Source organism: Acipenser ruthenus, chromosome 2 (genome assembly GCF_902713425.1).
Source record: "Acipenser ruthenus chromosome 2, fAciRut3.2 maternal haplotype, whole genome shotgun sequence".
Lineage (NCBI taxonomy): Eukaryota > Metazoa > Chordata > Actinopteri > Acipenseriformes > Acipenseridae > Acipenser > Acipenser ruthenus.
In genome coordinates, this window is record NC_081190.1 from 46474908 (window position 1) to 46491674 (window position 16767).

At 42.8% G+C, this 16767-nt stretch overlaps 1 protein-coding gene across 1 annotated transcript in view; it reads left to right on the plus strand.

Annotated features, from left to right (window-relative positions):
• The window catches only part of LOC117409550 (diacylglycerol kinase theta-like), a 146279-nt gene that overhangs the window by 108100 nt on the left and 21412 nt on the right, over nt 1-16767 (plus strand). Inside the window, exons 19-20 of the mRNA XM_034015784.3 lie at nt 312-412; nt 15056-15202. Of these exons, the coding sequence (XP_033871675.3) occupies nt 312-412; nt 15056-15202 (248 nt within the window). The remainder of the gene's footprint in view (nt 1-311; nt 413-15055; nt 15203-16767) is intronic.

A 16767-nucleotide genomic window follows, 5' to 3' on the forward strand; every position in this document is an offset into this window, starting at 1 on the left:
GCTAGCTTGGTTAGAAACATCTCCACTGCAGTGTTATTTGCTGCGGTTTTATTAAGGCCTTTTAATGATGGTGTAATGTTATTTCAGAATTGGTGTTCTTTAAATCAAGGGGAAAGTCACCTTGATATAAAAATGTGTAATAAGTAAAGCAGAACCTTGTAAGTACAGATATAAGTTGGCGCCTCACTTGGTTGCCATTATTATGTTTGCACCGGATATGGCGAGAGTGCAGTATAAAAAACATAGGTAAATAACCTCAATATTTTGTAATCATATTATGGGTTTGTATTTTAATCTGCCTATTCTTTCAGGTGGTGCATATGAACAATTACTGTGGACTGGGAATTGATGCAGAGCTGAGTCTTGATTTTCACCATGCCAGGGAAGAGGAGCCCGGCAAATTTAACAGCAGGTACTGCTCTACTTATTCTGTTAATAATACGTGAAAGATGGCATGATGGAATTTCATTTGCTTTGCTCAGCAGATTCTGCATGGTGTTTTGTTTTGGAGCATGGTTAATGCCCAGGCTTTTTGTCTTTAAAAAATGAATTAACATAGGTTGTTAGAAATGAGGCAATTACAGTTTGCTGGAATTTCTCTAGGGCATTAAGAATGTTACACAAATTGACTCATCTGCATTTCAGCCCACTGCCTTCAAAGTTATGTATAACCAAAAAAGGGCTCAAATTGATTCAAAGAATAATCAAGTTATTAACACATTTATATCCATTCGCTATGCTGGTCTCAAATGTGTAGTTTTGAAAGAAATCCAAACATGACATGTGGAACTACACTAGGTTAAAGAAACGTCTGTATGCAGGCCTTGCTTTCTTGTAGTCCTGCACTTTCCTGGTAATTTCACCTGAAGAGTGAAATTGTTCCCACCTCTTCTGGCAGCGTTTCCTACTTGTAACTAACTAACTGCTGCCCTTAATGACCGACACGATTTGCATCCACTAAGAGGTTTTGACCCAAAGACACTGCTGAGGTGAAAAGGCCCAGAAAGTGCAAGTGCAGCAGTTGTCCTGGAAAGGAAGGCAAGCAAACTGAGAACTTTCTTTTACCTTAGTAGTACCAGATCAGACCCATTTATTTTATTTTTTATTTTATTGTATGTATATATTTTTTTTTTAATACATATTTGAACTCTCCAATCAACTCAGCACATTTCTACCCGGATGGGGCACTTAATTAAAACTTAATGACACATACCATATATCAAACAAATACTGTACAGCTATGGCCAAAAGTTTTGCATTTCCTAGAATTTTAGGATTGAGACATCATTTAAAAAAAAGAAAACAAAACAAAAAAAAACTCAACATAATTTTGATATTATATTTACCATCATGTAATCAAAGAAACTACAAAATTATATTGCGAAAGTCTACCGGAAGCCATAATAGAAGTACAGTATTTCATGCTAGATTTCAGAATGTCACATTTATATCTCCTTACAGTGTGTAGATAGGGTCATGGTTACTATGGTGTTTAAAGTTATAAAGCATTGTGAGATAATGAACTAATGCTGTATTTTGAATTAAAACTGATCTATAAAACTGATCTGTTGCTGACCCTTGTGCTGCAATGCTACAGCTTGCCAAAATTTCCATCTGGTGCTGAGCTTGGAAGCCGTAAAACTGCCTAGCAGTTCAAGTTATTATTATTATTAGTATTATTATTATTATTACAACAATTACTTAAATTACATATTTAGGGGCACAGAGACAGTAAAGCTCAATTCTCTTGCATTACTCCAGTTGTTTACTGTTTCGTATCTGCCGGCTCGGTCTATTAGATTTTGCTGATATGCGGAGCTGTTCATTCAGCACCAAGAAATGGGAAAGTGATATCTAGTATTGTTTCCTGAACCATTAAAATGTATTTTTAAAAAATAGGAAAACTGCTATAATGATATATATATATATATATATATATATATATATATATATATATATATATATATATATATATATACACACACACATACAGTACTGTGCAAAAGTTTTAGGCAGGTGTGAAAAAATGCTGTAAAGTAAGAATGCTTTCAAATATAGACATGTTAATAGTTTATATTTATCAATTAACAAAATGCAAAGTGAGTGAACAGAAGAAAAATCTACATCAAATCAATATTTGGTGTGACCACCCTTTGCCTTCAAAACAGCATCAATTCTTCTTGGTACACTTGCACACAGTTTTAGAAGGAACTCGGCAGGTAGGTTGGCCCAAACATCTTGGAGAACTAACCATAGTTCTTCTGTGGATTTAGGCAGCCTCAGTTGCTTCTCTCTCTTCATGTAATCCCAGACAGACTCGATGATGTTGAGATCAGGGCTCTGTGGGGGCCATACCATCACTTCCAGGACTCCTTGTTCTTCTTTAAGCAGAAGATAGTTCTTAATGACTTTCGCTGTATGTTTGGGGTCGTTGTCATGCTACAGAATAAATTTGGAGCCAATCAGATGCCTCCCTGATGGTATTGCATGATGGATAAGTATCTGCCTGTACTTCTCAGCATTGAGGAGACCATTAATTCTGACCAAATCCCCAACTCCATTTGCAGAAATGCAGCCCCAAACTTGCACGGAACCTCCACCATGCTTCACTGTTGCCTGCAGACACTCATTCGTGTACCGCTCTCCAGTCCTTCGGCGAACAAACTGCCTTCTGCTACAGCCAAATATTTCAAATTTTGACTCATCAGTCCAGAGCACCTGCTGCCATTTTTCTGCACCCCAGTTCCTGTGTTTTCGTGCATAGTTGAGTCGCTTGGCCTTGTTTCCACGTCGGAGGTATGGCTTTTTGGCCGCAAGTCTTCCATGAAGGCCACTTCTGACCAGACTTCTCCGGACAGTAGATGGGTGTACCAGGGTCCCACTGTTTTCTGCCAATTCTGAGCTGATGGCACTGCTAGACATCTTCCGATTGCGAAGGGAACTAAGCATGATGTGTCTTTCATCTGCTGCAGTAAGTTTCCTTGGCCGACCACTGCGTCTACGGTCCTCAACGTTGTCCGTTTGTTTGTGCTTCTTCAAAAGATCTTGGACAGCACATCTGGAAACCCCTGTCTGCCTTGAAATTTCTGCCTGGGAGAGACCTTGCTGATGCAGTATAACTACCTTGTGTCTTGTTGCTGTGCTCAGTCTTGCCATGGTGTATGACTTTTGACAGTAAACTGTCTTCAGCAACCTCACCTTGTTAGCTGAGTTTGGCTGTTCCTCACCCAGTTTTACTCCTCCTACACAGCTGTTTCTGTTTCAGTTAATGATTGTGTTTCAACCTACGTATTGAATTGATGATCATTAGCACCTGTTTGGTATAATTGTTTAATCATACACCTGACTATATGCCTACAAAATCCCTGACTTTGTGCAAGTGTACCTAGAAGAATTGATGCTGTTTTGAAGGCAAAGGGTGGTCACACCAAATATGGATTTGATTTAGATTTTTCTTCTGTTCACTCACTTTGCATTTAGTTAATTGATAAATATAATCTATTAACATGTTTATTTTTGAAAGCATTCTTACTTTACAGCATTTTTTCACACCTGCCTAAAACTTTTGCACAGTACTGTGTGTGTGTATATGTGTGTATATATATATATATATATATATATATATATATATATATATATATATATATATATATATATATATATATATTTTGATGGGCACTATCGATCAGACCCCTTTCTTCTTCCTCTCTTTTGAAAATGCTGCCTTTCTCTGTTAACAAGATGTGCCTCCATGATGAGTAAAATAAAGTTGTGCTGAAGGCAGATATTTATAAGATTGGTCTCCACTCATAACACCTGCTTTCCATCCATGCTACTAACAACGGGATTTAAGGTGCACCTGATGGTTAACATGCTTTAGTAAATACCATGTGCACACCATTCCTCTCATTAGTGCTATCTTTCCACATCATTTGAATACATTACAGTGCATTAGACATATTCAGCAGATGCCAATCAACTCAACACCATATTTTTAAGGCATGTGTGTTAATATGTGCCTTATGCTTTAAAATTCAATAGCGCACCTTAAATCATAAGAGCCTTTAGTGAATGGGGCCCTATACCGTTTAGTATTTTTATTTTTGTTTGTCACATTGCTTGCATCGCAAGAGCTTAAGGAAACAAGGTACCAGATATCTGCACAGCCTGTAAACTATTTCCAAATACTTACTTGTAAACTTGGTTGGCTTTCACCAGCTTTTAGACCTAGAGCCTGTAATGAAATCTCCCATTGGTCTGGGTAGCAGGAGAGGGTCCATCACACTTCAGAGTGGGGTCTTGAAGATAGCAGGCCAGCTAAGGAGCTAGATAGGTTAGTGGATGAATACCACAACTGCAGCCTCTTTGTCACTTTTATTTGAGCGCACATGGTAAATCAGGTTCCTGTTGGAATAATACATATCAGTACTTAATTTCTTCCAACATCGGAAAAGGTTCCTACTACCAGAGCTCATGTCTTACATTACTCCCCTAAGGACTGAAGCGCTCCCTCCTTCTGTGCATACTCACTGCCAGGCTGCATGCATTCATTCAAAAGGCTGGAGCTGAAATACAGTAGTGTGCAAATTTATTTGAACAACCCATTGCTTCTGTAGTTTTGATATCTTGTGCATATTAAATCAAACCATTGTAACTGAAAATCTTGGGAAATTGTCAAAATAGTCAATTTAGTGATTGTCTAATTGTAATTGATGACTTTAAAAGGCCACACATGCAATTAATTAAAAGTATTAAGAGAAAAGGAACACGTAGCCACAAATGGTAAAATGCATGAGACTTTTCAGTTGTTTAAGATGCCTAATTAAAGCACAAAGTGGTCTAACATTTACACACAAGAGCCTATTGTTTCTATAGCACTGATTGCTGACCGTAAATTGATACTCACACCCAGAGGTTTTCATGCAGATAGGTATATAAAGGATATATATATATATATATATATATATATATATATATATATATATATGACAAATCTTGAGGGGTTCCAATACATTTGCACACTACTGTACATACACACTGTTAAAGGGGCCGCATCCTTTTACCACATAATTTCTCCACAAATGTTTCAATAAATTATGTAGATGTCAATTTTTTTATATTGATCAAAGTGTTTTTCACATGAAAATATGTATATAAAAAATAAAGTATGTCAATAGTATTATTACTTTAACGTTGTCTATTTTCTGGTTGGTAAGTTGTAAGCCAACTTGCTATCTTAGTGTTCCCTTATTAAGATTCCGTTCTCATTCATGTGAATGTGTTTAATCTTATTTGGTTTGAAATGTTCAGCTAACAGTTTAAAACTCTCATTCTTGTCTTTTTGCCCACTATGCAAAACATTTCATTAAACTTATAGTAAAGATATTTGCTTATAAGAGTAAATTCCGTTGAGAGCACAGGAGTGGGAGTGTTCCGACTATAGACAATTTTCCTTCTTTAAAAATATTTTGGGAACTGAAAACTGAGTGTGTGTTTGAAATGTGTACTGTAGCAAAGGCAGGCGTTGGCGAGCCGAGCTGATTTCATAAGCAAAAACGAAAAGTTTTCAGCTTCTTGCAATGTACCGTGAAAAATATGCTTTTTATTTTCCTCACAGTATTTTACACTGTAAAGTCATACTTTTATCAGAGACGTGCATTTGGTTACTATGGCAACGGGGTCAAACAAATACCAATTTCATGATTGGTGTTCGAGTTATACTTCTACTAGACTGTACATTGACTTAGTGAGTCAGTGGCATATATGATGTTACAATTTACTAATAATTTGAAGGTATCTGTGGTTTTAAAATTATTTCTACGTAGTATTAGAAATGTAAAGAAAAATACAAGTTCTTTGTCATTTTAAGGTTTGCCTCCCATGTATACTGTAGCGACCCAGACAACTGGGGGCTCAGAAGACCTGCTGCTGTGGGTGTTATGTGTTGTACCTGTGTGTATTGTTAAGCTGGTATGCATGCAAGTGTGTATGCGCAGCCAGGAGTGAATCGGGTTAGTTAGATTGCACGGCTGCAGAGGACTGCGTGTCTGTGCGCGTCGGTGGTGCGCTTGTGAGTGGTGGACATTGGGTTTTTAAAAAATGCATGTGACAGTTACAATTCTGTTTGGTAGTCAATAAATAAAAGGAAGACTAAACGACACTCGCCTTGTCAGCAACTTTATTGCTGATGCCGTAAAGAAAAGGTACATTGGTGTTCAGAAGCGGGATATGGAGATGGAGCTGAAGCAGGAAACTGCACACCAGGAGGTATGGGAGTCCCGTTCAGTTACATGGAGCCAAGATGGCGGCGCAGCATCACTGGAGGCTTTAGACAACAAGAAGGAGGAGTTTGCAGAGCCAGAGGGCGGGCCAGAAATGAACCAAAATGTAAATGGAGGGCAAGGCAACCAGCTAACCCATAGAGGGCAGGGCTACACTCCAACCTTGAAATATGACAGGAAGGTAAGCTGGAAAGCATTTATTTTACAGTTTGAAGCTATGGCAAACAACTGTGGATTAAATGAATGGGAGAAGGCATCACATCTATTTGACTGCATAACTGACCAGGTACTTGAAAACCTGCAATCTGACATAACAGGGATAAGCCACAATTATGCATTGCTTGTGTCTACATTGGTTATGGAGGTTGGGTGAGGCAGTTTAGATCCATAATGAGCGCTGTTTCGTGCACAGCAGGGACAAGGATGGAAGTGCTTATGCTGAGCCGACCCAGATAGATGTGACAGTCCCAATTGCAGTGTCTACCCAGATTGCGATGCCAACCCCAATTAGTGTGCCAAACCGGATTGAGTCACTGACCTGAGTGGAAATGTCGGAATGAGGGGAGCTAATGCCGCCAAAGTAAGGCCTTACTGCAGCACAGTCAAAGCAGGTCGTTACAATGGAACTACTAACTGTGAAGCCTATTTAATACAATTTAAAATGACTGCTCTGATTAATCAATGGAGTCCCAGCGAGAAGGCAGGGCAGCTGGCAGCTGCATTAGAAGGGGGAGGACACGCAGGCGCTGTTGGATCTCAGCACAACAGAGATAAAGGACCATGAAGCCTTGCTCACAGCCCTGGACCTTCGGTAGAAGTGAACCTGCTGTAGGGTTTAGATAACATCTGGCTGTTAGGACGTGAAGACCAGAAGAGAGACTAGGTATCCTTGCCGCAGACATGCTGTACCTGGCCCGCAGAGGGTACCCGGATCAACCACCCGCCATGCCTCAGCACCTTGCCACTGAAGCCTTCATACGCGAGTTAACCACTTCGGCCCTGCGCCAGCAGGTCAGGATGGCTGCCCCTGCCTCACTGGAGCAGGCTGTGTCCCAGGCAGAACGAGTTGAAGCTGCGCTTAAAGAAGACCCGGCTGGCCCTGCTGCCCCCAGAAGCAAGCCTCAAGCTGGCACAGCTCCCCCTACTGCCAGGCAGACCCAACTTGAAGGTCCAGAGAGCTATAGCGACCCCGGCAACCCGCCATGGATGCCCAATCTGATTGATTGCCATGATCATATCTACTATTATTATTATTTATTTATTTATTTCTTAGCAGACGCCCTTATCCAGGGCGACTTACAATCGTAGCACACAGGCACCCCGTGCACCTCCGTCTCGCCCACGCCTGTGTTGGTCGCTCCGGCCCCAGCTTACAATATGCTACCCGGCCACGACAGTTCAGCTCAGGCCCCCGCCAGCATATGCCACTGCTGCAAAATACAAACCGTCTTGTGCAACACGCCACCGTGCTGCCACAACCAGCTAACCCAGGCCAATGCTTGCCACCTGTCGCCGCACCCCAACTAAACCCATACCGTTACCTCAGCACAGCACCCGATCTCAACAATACTCGCTGCAGCCGCCGGGAAACGAGCTGGGGCCAGCATAGATGGGACAGCATGGACCCCTTGCTCCGTCCCTCAGAAATACCACCCAGCACCCCCAGTGAAGACCCAGCCCTGTGTCCAGAAGGGCAGGGCTCCGCTCTCCAGACCAGCAGCCAGTCACTGGCCTGTCCGGCCAGCAGTCGTTGTGGAACGTACGTGGACCGGGGACTTCTGTCACGTGCCAGTCAAGAGGGGGCCCCCTGCACCGCACTTATTGACACCGGGTCCACCCTGACACTGATCCACATGGATGTCGTGCCGGAGAGGGTCCGCCTGCAGGCAACAACCGTACAGCTAAGGATGGTGACCGAGGAGACGTTGAGGGAGATGCTGGACGCAGGCATTATATAGCATCAGACAGCCCCTGGGTGGCACCGGTCGTCATGGTCCGTAAAAAATATGGGAAATGGCGGTTCTGTGTCGACTTTCTGGCGCCTCAACGAAGTTACACCGTATCGATCAGTCCTTGGACCTGGTTGCAGAATCCCAGTGGTTTTCATCGCTGGATCTGCGAAGTGGGTATTGGCAAGTTGCCCTCGCCCCAGAAGCCCGCCCCAAGACCACTATTCTTGGACTCAGGGTGATGCCCTTCGGACTCTGCAATGCACCTGCGACGTTCGAGCATCTTATGGAGAAAGTGCTGACTGGATTGCCCCTGACAGAGTGCCTGGTCTACCTAGACAACCTTTTTATCCACGGTGGTACAGTCGACGCTGCTCTAACATCTTTGAACCAGGTACTCCACAGCGTCATGAAGCTCCATCCAAACAAGTGCCAGTTTCTGCAGCAAGAGGTAAGCTTCCTGGGTGATCGCGTGGGCGCTGACAGTATCAAGACAGAGCCAGGCAAGATTGACGCTGTGAGGTATTGGCCAGTGCCCACCCATCCCCGACAGCTACGAGGATTCCTGGGCCTGGCATTCTATTACAGACAATTCATTCCCGGGTTCGCCACGACGGCGGCCCCGCTCCACAGCCTGCTAAAGAAAGAGGAACCGTTCGTCTGGACCGAGTACCGGCAATGCGCTTTTGATGACCTTAAATCAGCCCTGACCCAATCCCCCGTTCTGATACCCCCAGATCCTACGGCTCCCTTCCTCCTGGACACAGATGCCAGGAGCAGTGCTATCCCAGGTCAGCCCGCATGGTGAGCCGGTCATTCCCTACTATAGCCGGGCACTGAACAAAGCCGAGCGCCAGTACTGTCACCTGTAAGGAGTTCTCGGCAGTCATTGAAGCCACCTGCCACTTCCGTCACTACCTCTCCGGCCTCCACTTCACGATCAGGACAGACCACGCAGCGCTGCAGTTGCTGATGTTCTTTAAGGAGCCGGAGGGACAAGTAGCAAGGTGGATTGAACAACTGCAGGCGTTTGACTATGTCATCCAGTACCGCGCAGGGGAGAAAGATTCGAATGCTGATGCCTTGTCCAGAAGGCCCTGCGAGGCCAATGACTGCAGCCATTGTGCAAGGCAAAAGCAGAGAGAACAGGCACTTGGCACTGGGAGGCGGGACTGGACGGGGGATGAGGGGAACCAAGAGCTGGCGTGCTGCAACGAGCTGACCCCGGTCGATGACAGGGATGGGAGAAGAGGGCAGGAGGCTGACGAGAGCTTGGAGCTGATTCTCTGCTGGCAAGAGTGGCAGCGGCAACATGTCTGGCCAGATGTCGCTCCCCTCTCCGCCACCACTAAGAGCCTATGGTTGCAATGGGTCGGCCTGGCCATCCGGGACGGAGTCCTGCGGAGACCGTTGCAGGAGCACTGCTGGAGGGTTTCTTCAGCCAGTTCGGGGTACCTCAGGAACTACACTCAGACCAGAGTCGGAACTTTGAGGCCAGAGTGTTTGCAAAGACATGCCGCCGGCTGGGCATCCGGTAGACCAGAACAACACCCCTACACCCTCAGAGCAATGGCCTCGTGGAGAGGTTCAACCGAACCCTGGCGACCCAACTCACAGTGACTACCTGTGACCACCAACGTGACTAGGACCAACACCTGCCCTTGGTGCTCATGGCCTGCCGATCCGTGGTCCAGCGCCTGCACCCCGGTCCTACTCATGCTGGGACGAGAGATCCGGACACCTTCTGAGTTGATGTATGCACCCCTAGGCCCAGAGTATGCCCGCCGACTGCAAGACCGGATGGAGACGGCTCATGAGTTCGCCCAGCACCACCTCCAGGCTGCTGGTGTACGACAAAGGTACTATGACCAGGGGACTCAAGGGCGCTACTTCACGCCGGGGAGGCAGTCTGGGTGTTCATCCCCAAGAGACCGTGTGGGAGGTGCCTGAAGCTGGACAGTAAATGGGTGGGGCCATGTGAGATGCTGGGTTGAGGAAGTAGTCTACAGGGTACATTTGCCACCGAGGGGCCGAAAGGTCATCATACACCGGGACTGCATGGCACCGTACTTGGGGACAGGAACAAGGGGTGGACCACCTGCCACCGTACCCGGAACACTGGGCCCACCACCATCATCACCCCCGGATCTCAACCTGCTGCAAGAGAACCCCATAGTCCGCAACCCAGACATAGACGTGGCTGACCTGGAGCCCGACCCCCCACAACCAGTGACCCTGTTGCCCCAAAACAAGAGGGGGCCACAACGGAGACCCCAGTCGCGCCCAACAAGAAACAGAAGGATGCCGGGTCGCTTTCGGGACTTTGTGATTCCCTCGGGGATGAGGGACTAAGGAGGGGACTGTGTAGCGACCCGGAAAACTGGGGGCTCAGAGATCCGCTGCTGTGGGTGTTATGTTGTACGTGTTGTGTGTATTGTTAAACTGGTATGCATGCGAGTGTGTATGCGCAGCCTTGAGTGAATGGGGTTAGTTAGATTGCACGGTGCGGAGGACTGCGTGTGTGCGCGGGTCAGTGGTGCGCGTGTGAGTGGTGGATGTTAGGTTTTAAAACAATGTGTGTGACACAACTCTGTTTGGTAGTGAATAAATAAAAAGACTAAACAACATTCACCTTGTCAGCGACTTTATTGCTGGCGCCGTAAAGAAACGGGACGGCGGTACAATACGATTTATTGATTTAAAGGCAGCAAAATTGCACGTTCCTTTTCAGTAGTATGTCAACATAATTTTAAGAGGTTTACAAAACTTGAAAATGCTGCTGAATTTGTCTCTCAAGGTTGTTTTAAAAAAATCTATTTTTGTCTGCTTGTTATGTTTCTTTTCAGCCAACACATTTACAGAACTTTGATACATTTTTAAAGATTGTTTCATAGTGACTTGAGTTTCAATGTTTGAATGTCATTTGACCTTTGATGTAGCGCAAATACTTCCAAGGTTAGCTCAAAGATATTCTATTTAAAAGAATATAAATAAATAGAATGTCTTTGGTTAGCTGTACCTGAGAAAATGCAGTGAAAACGAGCAGACGTATTTAGCTGGAAACTACGTATGCTCAGCACAGTAATAAGCTTTTAGTTTTGGTTTGAAGGGAGCAGGAGCATAGCCTGTGTTGTGGTGTTTTTGTTTTTTACAATAAGCTAAGAAACAAGCAATACAGCTTTTTTGTTTGGGTTTATTTTTTTAGTTTCTGTTTGCACTTTGTTTTGTAAAATGAAACGCTTTTTACAATTATTGTGCACAGTGTGTTTGTTTCTGTAGGTTGTATATGTATATTTACTTTGTATTTGTAGTGTATAGGCTACGTGCAACTACTGTTAAAATATAAACTGCTAAAAATGTTTGCCTTGCTTCACTCGGCACCATACATTTGCAGTCTTGGCTACTTTGCTCTGCTCCCACCCCTGAGAGCACGTAGTAAGTAAGTTAAATGGATAAGAACGATTTCAAATAAGAGCAATTACAAAAAACGTGAATACCGGATACCTTTAAGAGTAAAATCAATTACAAGATACAGAATATAGTTATAATTAACAGCAGTAGTAGAATACGACAAAATATGGAGCAGTTCAGTACAAGTACTGGTACAATTGAGTGCCATATAGTTCAGTATAGTCGAGAGTTGTGAGGTTTACAGATGCTGTCTGAACAAGTGTGTCGTGAGGAGGCGCCAGAAGGCACTCGCCAATAGCTAGTAATTCTGAAATCTCATTTAAACATAAAAAATGTGTGTGTGTGTGTATTTTGCATGCTTCTGTGGAATGTTAAATTGCCTTTTTGCAGTTTAACATATCCTATCTTCTGGTGGATGGCTGTGATTCTCATATTAGCTATTGGTGGGCGCCTGCACCAATTTGTAGACACACTGCAAAGATAAAAGTATTTCTAAAGTTAGCCCATTTGATTGGTATGTTTGAATTAAAGATAGCATATTTTTGTACTTTATAAATAATCTATGGCACTTTTCTTAGAACTCTAACTCTAATCTAAATTTGTCAAAGCAGGCAGTAGGTTCTTCAGTTTCCCAGAAATTTTCCAACCACATGTTGAGGAAATGAGAGCATACAATGACGTGAACCTAATTGATTTGAAATGTTTATGAAGGTATCCTGTGGAAATGCATATTGAGAATTAAGTTAAAATTCAATACAAAAATAGTAATGGTTTAATATTTAGCGATACGATTCCGTTGCATCGGGCAGTGTGTCAGACCCACTCACAAGTCTGAAAGTCAGCAACCAATGAGTTCACCGCGTTCAGTCACATGACTGGAGACAGACATGCATGTATTCTCTCTCTATTAATACACACACACACACACACACAAGGTATTCCATTGGGTAGGTCAAACATAAGGAAAAAATCACAAATTCTCTTCCTGCGATTTCAATCGGGCAGTGTGTGATGCCCGCTCTCAGAGGTGTTTTTTGCGACGCGACCTCCACCAGAGAGATGCAACGATCGCATCAGGCAGTGTGTCCCTGGCTTTACCGCACACCCGGGGGGATATTGTACCAAAAATATTATTTAAATTTTCATTTTTATTGAATAACCTTCCACAAGTGCATGAGTTATTTTTGTAGATATGCACATTTACACTGCACTTGAATGTATTATTTTTTCTGTAAAATAAAACTACATTGTCTTAATGTAATTTAACTTTAATGTTATTTTTAGAAACTTTAATGTTATTTTTAGAAACTGATTTGAAGTGAATAGTCTTTACAAAGAATGACAAACATCAAAGCATCACAAATACAAAATATTTAAATTTTACTGTAAAAATAGTTACTCATCATTACATAAATCTGAATGGCATTGTCAGTAGCAGACAAATTGCATATAATTGTAGCAAGTGATGAACCATTGCATTAAAATAACAACAACGACTGGGTTTGGAAAATCTGGAAATTAATTAGTAGGAAATTAATGGGAACGGAAATCTGCACCGGGAGGCCCACGGCCCACAATGAGCTGCAGGAGGTCGCAGAGATCCGATATCCCACTGCAGACAGGGAATTGTTCAGAGAATTTAAACCTAATGCTCTGAAAACCTATTTCCAAAACACCATGCAGAATAAAATACCATTGACGTTCTTTCATGTGACTGGCTTAATATTTTTTCAAACACTAAAATCAAGCCACAAAAATCAATCACATTCTAACCACCGTAGGAAATTAAATCAGCAGAGACCGCCTACCTCCATGCCAAGTACTATAGTTGTACCTATTAGTTTTTTTTTCTCCCGATCTATATACACTATAGTATATAGGACTCTGGACTCTTGACCGGAGGGTCATGGGTTCAATCCCAGGTGGGGGACACTGCTGCTGTACCCTTGAGCAAGGTACTTTACCTAGATTGCTCCAGTAAAAACCCAACTGTATAAATAGGTAATTCTATGTAAAAATAATGTGTAAAAAATAATGCAATTGTATGTAAAAATAACGTGATATCTTGTAACAATTGTAAGTCGCCCTGGATAAGGACGTATAATAATAATAATAATAATAATCATCATAGCTGTATTTTTTTTTTAATGCATGAAAGTAGTCCTAAAGATTGCTTTCGATAGCCCATCAATAAAATCAAGCCCCAATATTTATTTTCAGTTTGAGTACTACTGCCAGAAATTCAGATCCAAACAGAATAATGTTTAAGTACAGATGATGGTTTTACTGTTTTTGGTTTTTCATTATCCAATTAAAATAATTAAGTGGAAATGGTGACTGCAATTAACATTTGCTCATGTTAATAACACTTTGCATTCTAGCACAAAGTAATCAGGTTTAATAGATTGAAGTATTCTTGCGAAAAGTACTTCTGTGAGGAGCTGAATATCATTTTGGTTTTAAAAGTAAAGTTTTGCCATTACTTGATGTGTGTAAGACCTTGTAATGGGGGGGGGTGGGGTGGTCTGTGCTGACTATCTGGCGCATGCGGGGTTCTGCAGGAAGGTCGGCAGCAGCCTCGTAAGATCTACCTGTCAATCATGGCAATAACACGGAGAGGTTGGGAGGAAGGTGTGTTGGCTTTCCCTCTCTCTGCATGGTTGAGAGGCCCATAAGAACTGCGCTTGGTTGTGCATTCGGGTGGCCATGACCGGGGGAAACCCAGTGATGCTAGCTGAGGAGGCGAGCATAAACAAATGCAAAGAACGAGCGAATAAAATCAGGCAAGCACGGCAGAGGAAGACAGCCAGCCTTAAATAAACTATTTATTAAAATATACGGTTATGGACCCGAGGGGACATGTGTAGTGATAGGGGGAACCTTGGCCACCCCAGTGTATAGTGCACAGCGAAGCGCAGGACGGAGACCCGAGCTGACCGGCATAGCGGCAGTGGGGACACTGCGTAAGCAGCACTTTTATTATTATTATTATTATTATTTGTTAGCAGACGCCCTTATCCAGGGCGACTTATAAGTGTTACAAGATATCACATTATTTTTACATACAATTACATTATTTTACATACAATGACACTTCTGTTTTGTAGTTTTATTACTGTGTTTTATTTTCCCTTTTTCATTTCACCTTTGGTTTTCATTATTATTTTTGAGCACCTGTGAGTGCGTCTGCATTTACCTGTGTTGGTAACCTGTGGTCCTGATTACCATTGCCAGTATACAGGCCACAGACAACAGCGCTCTCTGCAGGCTAAAGAGAAAATAAAGCCAAAAAGAAAATAATAAAACTGTTGCAGATAAATCTTCTCTGTCCCGTGTGTGTCAGTGAATTGCTCACCACCCTTCCACAGACCAATTAAGTCCTCGGTTAATTATCTCCCTTTTCCTGTTTTCCAGGTTTCACAACAAAGGGGTGTATGTTAAAGTGGGGTTGCAGAAGATCAGCCACACCAGAAATCTGCACCAACACCTGCAGCTGCAGGTGGACCAGCATGAGGTGGAGCTGCCCAGTATTGAAGGGCTCATCTTCCTCAACATTCCCAGGTCAGTACCAGTGCAACGAGACAAGAACAGGAAAAAGCCAGACCAGAATAAGTCTTATTACGTGTTTCTTGCATACCCACCCAACCTTTTATTATTTTATTAATACAGTAAAACCTTAATAGTTGTATTTCTTTATCAGATTTTTTGAAAATAAATAAATGTATTTAATTCGTCTGGCAAAAGCATGGTAATTGTGGCCTCTAAATTCATTAATGTTTCTGGAATATGTTTTCTGGAAAATTCAAATACTGGTAATTGTACCAGCATTGGTTTACAGTGCACGATTAAATTAAATTAAATTAAATTAAATTAAACCAGATACCCAACAAGTATTGGGACACTGGCCAACACAAAAAATAAAAGCCTATGCTGGTTTATATTAGGTGGGGGTTGTTACTGATTTTACTCAAACCACAATCCTTTAGTATTCCTGAATAGACCATTCACATACATGCAGTTGATTTTAATGAAAACACTTTCTCAATTGCAGTGGTACTCCAAGTGTCAATTTTCAAAGAATGACTAACAACTCAGGGTGGGGCATTTATTGCCAGTTTAACCTTGAGCCCTATTTATCAAGTATGTACGCTGAAGCTCGGGCAAAAATGACATCATTGGCGAACCACCGCGATAGAGCATGAAAACGTGATTTAGAAGTCGAGTCTCATCCGTGGGCTAACGCATATTAAATAGCGAATCATGCACCCAGCCAATCAAAGCACAGTGGGGAGTAAGGTTACAACCAATAAGGATTCAACTTTCCCTTTAAGAGCATGTGTGCGTCTGCAACGGCAAACAGATGGCATTTTGAAACCCTAAAAAAAGAAAAAAAAGTAAAAAATGTCCAGTAGCCCAAGTGAGGAGGATGACCAAGCCCCTCAAGCAAGGCTACGATTTTTTTTTTTTTTTAGCAGCCTGCAGGTGGAGAGTTAATGCTTACAAAATAAAAAAGTAATCTATAAGGCTTTGTCTGACCGGCCTGGCACTTGTAGCATCTGCAACCTCCACCACTGGGGCTTCAAGTTCAGCATCTGCTTCCCTCAAACCCTGTAATCTTTCCTCTGTAAGTTCAACATCACATCCATTACGGATAGGTATGTTATGTAAACACAACCAGCCAGGATGATATTGATAAACCTCTGAGGAGTGTACTGTAGTGTTCCCCCAGAGACATCCAAACATTGGAATCGCATTTGGAAGATTCCAAATGTTCACTCAATTACAGTATGAGCACATTTAAAGGTACGGTTATATCTCTGATCGGCAGGGGTCGTGGGGTTGAGCAGCAGTTTCAGTAGCCACCGCTTCAGCGGATACCCGTTGTCCCCTATCAACCAGCCTCTCAGACTGTCATCCCGCTGAAACGCAGCTGCCACCTGCGAATTAGCGAGGATGTGTGCAATCGATGGCTCCCAGGACACCAGGAAACTTATACCTCCCAAGAAAACCCTGCTTTGTATTTTGTTGCAGCTTGTGAGAGGCTTTACTAAAGATGCAGGTACATCTCGCACTGCACAGCTGACTGGCTCGTGTCTGCAGTGTACTGTAAAAACATAAATATTTGC